The sequence below is a fragment of the Crinia signifera genome, chromosome 5 (genome assembly GCF_055691185.1).
Source record: "Crinia signifera chromosome 5, ASM5569118v1, whole genome shotgun sequence".
Classification (NCBI taxonomy): Eukaryota; Metazoa; Chordata; class Amphibia; order Anura; family Myobatrachidae; genus Crinia; species Crinia signifera.
Genome location: NC_139221.1, coordinates 7,338,268 through 7,344,452, shown reverse-complemented (window position 1 = coordinate 7,344,452; position 6,185 = coordinate 7,338,268). Strand labels below are relative to the sequence as shown.

The 6,185-nt window shown below is 53.7% G+C and overlaps 1 protein-coding gene across 2 annotated transcripts in view; it reads right to left on the bottom strand.

Annotated features, from left to right (window-relative positions):
* Nucleotides 1-1,628: 1,628 nt before the first annotated feature.
* The window catches only part of DHX30 (DExH-box helicase 30), a 43,901-nt gene continuing 39,344 nt past the window's right edge, over nt 1,629-6,185 (bottom strand). For both annotated transcript variants that reach the window (XM_083186590.1, XM_083186589.1), the window contains exons 12-19: nt 5,915-6,121; nt 5,750-5,831; nt 5,202-5,395; nt 4,926-5,085; nt 3,750-3,907; nt 3,562-3,662; nt 2,252-2,391; nt 1,629-2,145 (exon numbers count right to left, since the gene is read on the bottom strand). In XM_083186590.1, the coding sequence (XP_083042716.1) occupies nt 1,886-2,145; nt 2,252-2,391; nt 3,562-3,662; nt 3,750-3,907; nt 4,926-5,085; nt 5,202-5,395; nt 5,750-5,831; nt 5,915-6,121 (1,302 nt within the window). In that variant the 3' untranslated portion in view covers nt 1,629-1,885. The remainder of the gene's footprint in view (nt 2,146-2,251; nt 2,392-3,561; nt 3,663-3,749; nt 3,908-4,925; nt 5,086-5,201; nt 5,396-5,749; nt 5,832-5,914; nt 6,122-6,185) is intronic.

Sequence of the window (6,185 nt, the reverse complement as noted above, 5' to 3'; positions counted from 1 at the left end):
AGACCAGGGCTGGAAACTCACGTGGGTATATCCTAGCTCCTGTCTCCGGGAGAGGGGCTGTGTGAGGAGAGGCTCCCACACCCTACTAGCAAATGGCCACCTGCGATTTTATGACTCATGCGGCGCTGGTAAAATGGCAGGGATCTGGCGCTTGTCAGGCGGCCCTGCATACCGACGCCGCTGCCCACACTCAAAGTCTCCCTGGTGGTCCAGCGGGACAGAGTTCACAACACTATCAGAAGGCGGCGTTCTGGCCGCTTGCTAGTGCAGCCCGGCGATCCCCCTCGCCGAGCAGCCGTAATTACAGGCGGGGAGCGCGTTACCTGGAGCGGTTGTCACCGCTGAAGTCCCGGTCCCCGTCGCGGCTGCTCTCCCCCGTGCTGTGGAGTCAGCCGACACCCCCGCTGTGGAAGCCACATGTGAGGTGTGCGGCTGCCGGGTCCCGGGTGATGGAGCGCAGTGCTGGGGTCTAACAGACCCCCAGCGCTGCTGCTCTGTCACTGACTCCAGTCAGTGTAAAAATAAGATTAAAAAAAAAAAATTTTTAAAAACGAAGTTTAGGCTGCTAAAAGCCGCTCCTTTCAAAATGCGTGTTGGCTCCTGCCAGCACAATCAAAACTGAAAGTAGCTAGCCTAGGAGGCAGGGTAGAGGAGCCTGGCCTAGGAGGCGGGGCTGTCTCTGGGCAGTCCAGAAGTTTTATCCTTTCTGGTGCTGGAAAGGTCGTGACCTCACTCTCTACCCACTGTAATCCCTGCGACGTCTGCCGCAGAAGAAACCTGCGTTACGGTTTGACAGGTGTACCGCCCCGGTCAAACTCCCCACCTGCCACTGCCACTGACTAGTAAGTGAGCCAGAACGGTCTGTAAAAATAAAAGAACTAATATTTGCAAGAAGAAACTCTGCAACTCCAGTGTGCCAACAGCCCTGAGGGCACTTTTTTCTAAACTGGGCTGTGGGATGGGAGGAGCCAGCACACAGGATGTCAAATTTTATTAAAGTGCACCAGTTCTTATGGACCCATCTATACCCCATTGTCTACTTGATACCCCAATATACCCTCTGGATGTTAGAGAAACATAGACAATTCTGAAGGGTTCAGACACAGAGACTTTCAATCATCCCTATATCATCATGATATATATTATTTCTGCAAGGTCATTTTTACTCCCTTCATACTTACCCAAAATCTATAAATGAGGTAACGTTTTAAAGATTAAGTTCTCCGCTTCTGATGAATTTACAATTGCACATTGTATTGTTTGTTTAAAAATCAAAGTTAAACATTGTCCCTAGAGTCCGTTCCCTGGATGCGTCGATACAGATCAGTTTTGCTCGGCTACAAACTGGTTCTTTCACCCTGCTACAAACCTCCGACCTCGCTAGGACATTCATCTGATTTTATTTGCATGTGACATTTTCGTACGGGCCACCTAGTGTAGTATACAGTGACTGCGCCAGGATTACAGAGCAGAGGGATTGGGGCTTTGTGTAGTATTCCTACTTCTCTGTTTATTTCCCCATCTGTCCGCAGCATGTGTAGACTGGTAATAATCACTCCTGCAATCGATGTAATATGTCACAGAAGATGGACGGGACTCGGTAAATGGTCAGAAATACGTAAGGAGGCTACAATTTAGGAGTCTTTATGGTAACATTTCAGCAACAAATTACAAAATAATAATTAATCTGGATTCCAGAGGAGAAATGAGGGAAGGAAGCCCTGCAGAACGCGGTGTGTGTAACGGTCATTACCGGTCCCCTGCATAAAACGCAGGGTCCCCGGCGAACGCCGCGCCCGTTATATACAGCTCATTGGCCTAGCACAAAGCAAATGTCCAGAAATAATAAATATTTGTGCAGATGATGACAGAACATGTGGTGAGATCATTCCTCAGCCATGGCCTCTGATTGGTTCTGGAAGCAATGGGCGGTGTCATTGAGCAGGTCCACCAATAAGGCGATCAGGTCAGAGTGTTGCTCCTCTTCCTGGGGTGACAGACGGGGGACCTGTTCCCTTAGGTGCCTGTCCACCATCTGGGTAAGAGCGCGATGCAAGTCTCCGAGTAACGCGACAGTCCGGCTGTCGCTCTCCAGCTTCAGCAGATCCGAGTCGGAGATGGCGACCACCATCTGCTGCCCATTTCCTGTAACGGACACAGGAGGGTGAGAAACGGGTACATGGCTGGCATGCGGTTATAATAAATTCCCATGCATCCACATTATCACCAGTCCCCAGGCTGCAGTACGTACTTCTCACAGAGATGGAGGCGTCCGTCATCAGCAAGACGGCCAGTGGGTGCACCATGGAGCTGTCCCGTACAAAGACGGCACCGGTGGACTTCACAGCCTGGAAGTAGGTGAGCCACGGTGTCCGGAAGGAATGCGCTTCCCTAGAACACAAAACATTGCGGGTTACGCCGTATAAACAAGTGGGGCTTATTTACAGAACCAACAGAGACGGAAATCTCATCCATTAGCTAAAAAACGTACAGCAGCGGTCATGTGATTATTCCCAGCCAATCTCAGACATGCACTGAGCAAGCTCCGGCCAGGACAGACAATAACCCCTTCAGTGGTGGTGTTTTTTTGGGAGCACTCCCCACTGGGCGAGTTTTTAATGGGGAGCGCGCCCTTAAAAAAAAAACACCACTGCCATCCCGGGTCCGGGCAGTGACGCTGAACTGTCAATCAGCCGCTGCCCGGCCCTGCGCCCCGTCTCTGTCCCCGGCAGCTGGCTTGTCAGAAGCCGGCGCCGGAGACGTCAATAGAAAACCCGGAGGGGAGGGGGGAGGAGGAGGAGGGAGGATGAGGCGCGGCAGAGGCAATCCCGAGAATTTTCCGTGCTTCCCAGACTGGGCACTGAGGCACAGCCCGGAAAATTCTCGGGATTGCGACTGAAGGGGTTAATACTGGGAATGGTGTTATGTGCCGCATTACATCGCATTAGAACTAACAGCGAGGGTGCAACAAATTACCATAGCGAGAGGAGAATCCATGTGAAAGACAGAACTTCGATGCCAACAGGGTATACAATGACCCGATTTGTAATTGTATAGTCAACCATGGGAGATTTCATACCCCCACTATCCAACTACGCATGGAGGTGATTTTATATAGTGTGGCGAGCGCAGCGAGCCACCGAGCCCGAAGTGTGGCGAGCGGACGCGGATTACTTTATATGTATTCTGCGTCCCCTCGCTGCGCTCGCCACGCTATATAAAATCAACTCCATGCGTAGTTGGATAGTGGGGGTATGAAATCACCCATGGGTGACTATACAATTAAAAATCGGGTCTTTACAATGAAAAATCGCATTGCATTGCATGCCACTATATAGCATGCAATGCGATGCGATGCAATGAAAAAAATCGGGCGCCCAGATAGTACACAAGTACCGATTGTTTTTATTGGCCGGAAATGGACCCACGATCGCAGAAATACACGAGATCAGAGATAAATGCTGTTATTGGGGCTCATGATCTGGGATTGCGTGCCTGATGAGAGCGGGTGGTAATGAGGACAGTAAAGGACAATGGGAGGCAGGAACACATTGTGATCACCTGTTGACTGTGCTCTTATGAAGAAGGACGGGTCCGGCCTTTGTCTTGTACACCAGGCTATTGGGGCGGAACTTCCCACGCAGCACCTGACCACGGGCAACCTGCAGGAAACCGAAGTAGCGCAGAGTTATGTCACCGTATGGGGTTACCTGAGGCACTAAAGCGTTTCAGGGAACCTTCGCACTTACCTGTATGAGTTTGGGGTACAGTCCGGCCACTAGAATTCCTTTTACCAGCTCATCCTCGTTACTAAACTGGTTGCATACAGCGTATTCATTCCTACATTCACTTGCATCAGGAACTAAGCACGCATCGTGTACATTGGTGGCAAACTGCGAGATAAGACCTGCGGGATACAGGAGAGATGGGAAGAGAGAGGGAGACATCAGATACAAATAGATATGTAATACCAACAATGCTGGACCTCGGTCCCCAGCCTTAGGACATGGAGCTAGGTGATATGGAGATACAAAATGCAGGAGGAGGGATCGTCACCTTGGATGAAGCGCATACCTGCCCCGCTTCCGCTGTTCTACCCCTTGGAGGAAGCTCACACCTGCCCCGCCCCCGCTGTCCTCACCTTGGATGAAGCGCACACCTGCCCCGCCCCCGCTGTCCTCACCTTGGATGAAGCGCACACCTAGCCTGTCCCGCTGTCCTCACCTTGGAGGAAGCGCACACCTAGCCTGTCCCCGCCGTCCTCCCCTTGGAGGAAGCTCACACCTGCCCCGCCCCCGCTGTCCTCACCTTGGATGAAGCGCACACCTGCCCCGCCCCCGCTGTCCTCACCTTGGATGAAGCGCACACCTAGCCTGTCCCGCTGTCCTCACCTTGGAGGAAGCGCACACCTAGCCTGTCCCCGCCGTCCTCCCCTTGGATGAAGCGCACACCTGCCCCGCCCCCGCTGTCCTCACCTTGGATGAAGCGCACACCTAGCCTGTCCCCGCCGTACTCCCCTTGGATGAAGCAGACACCTACCCCGCCCCCGCTGTCCTCCCCTTGGATGAAGCGCACACCTGCCCCGCCCCCGCTGTCCTCCCCTTGGATGAAGCGCACTCCTGCGCCGCCCCCCTCACCTTGGATGAAGCACACACCTTCCGCCCCCGCTGTCCTCACCTTGGATGAAGCACACACCTTCCGCTCCCGCTGTCCTCACCTTGGATGAAGCGCACACCTGCCCCGCCCCCGCTGTCCTCCCTTTGGATGACGCACACACCTGCCCCGCCCCCACTGTCCTCACCTTGGATGAAGCGCACACCTTCCGCCCCCGCTGTCCTCACCTTGGATGAAGCGCACACCTGCCACGCCCCCGCTGTCCTCACCTTGGATGAAGCGCACACCTGCCCCTCCCCCGCTGTCCTCACCTTGGATGAAGCGCAGTGCAGATCTGGAGAGCAGATTGTCTTCTATAAAGTCTTCCCGTGAAGAGCTGCTCCGCCCACTGTAGACATCTCTCAAGGTCTGGAACACCCGGACAAAGGCCAGATGGTCACTGCAAGCTTCCCCGCTGAATCCCGCCTTCACCTGTAAGCACAAACTGACTGTTCAAAAGGTACAGCCATGCATACAAGATTGCCCTGTTTGAGCATAGTGTAAACACTTTGCGCATGGTGTAGATCACCACCTGGGGTCTCACTCACCTTGTTGACCTCTGACCTGTTCAGCATACCACCATGAAACGGGTCCTTGGTCAGGCAGGAGACTATAACCAGCAGCGGGTGGAGGCAGCGGAATATGGAGGCCAGGACGATAGCTTTCGCCAGGCTGGGTTCAGTAGAAATGTTGGCAATACGGTGACCGAGTAACGTCAGCTCCTCCAGCTCATTTAGCACCACTAGGGTATAAGACGTAGGAATCAGGACAGTGCCAGGATGTGAGGGCCCAGCCCCACACGTGGTATACAGTATGTGATGCATAGGCCCAGATAAGGGGACAAGTAACGGCCTAAGCCCAGCGGGATGCCACCAAACGAGACACGACGGCAGATGCCACCAGCATGGGGAACGTGACAACCCTTTATATTCTCTGCTGTGTAATAAATCACAGCTGCCGTATCATTAAGTCCAACGCCGACACACCGAGCCCGGACGTGGCCCTTACCTGGCCGCACCGACGTCAGCGCAAAGCGTCACCCGATCCAGTCGAGGCGCAGCGCCACCATGCCTATATATGCAGACCGGACACTTACTGATGTCCTGCAGGAACCGCACTGCATCCGCGATAGAATGCCGCTCGGGACTCTCCAGGGCCTGGGAGAGGAACTCTACAGCCTGGAAGCAAAGAAGGACATTACTCCTGTGCCGTAAGGGAGGGCACTAATTCTCGCCCATGTGCCCTACAGCTCACGGCTTACCGTCATCTCCGGCATGTGGATCTTCGCTTGGACTACCAGGTTTTCCAGGGGTATGCGCAGAATCTCAGGCACCTGGAACGTCGGTATGGCTTGGTGCTGCTGGCGAGTGAAGAGATGGTAAGAAAATCCTGGCTGGCATCGCCCGGCTCTCCCGCGTCGCTGAGTCACGTTGGATTTGGACACCCAGGTAGTTTCCAGGCATGAAACCTATAGGAGAAAAGCTGGGAATGAGAATGCAGAGAACCCCTCTCTGTGTATTGGAACGGTCCAT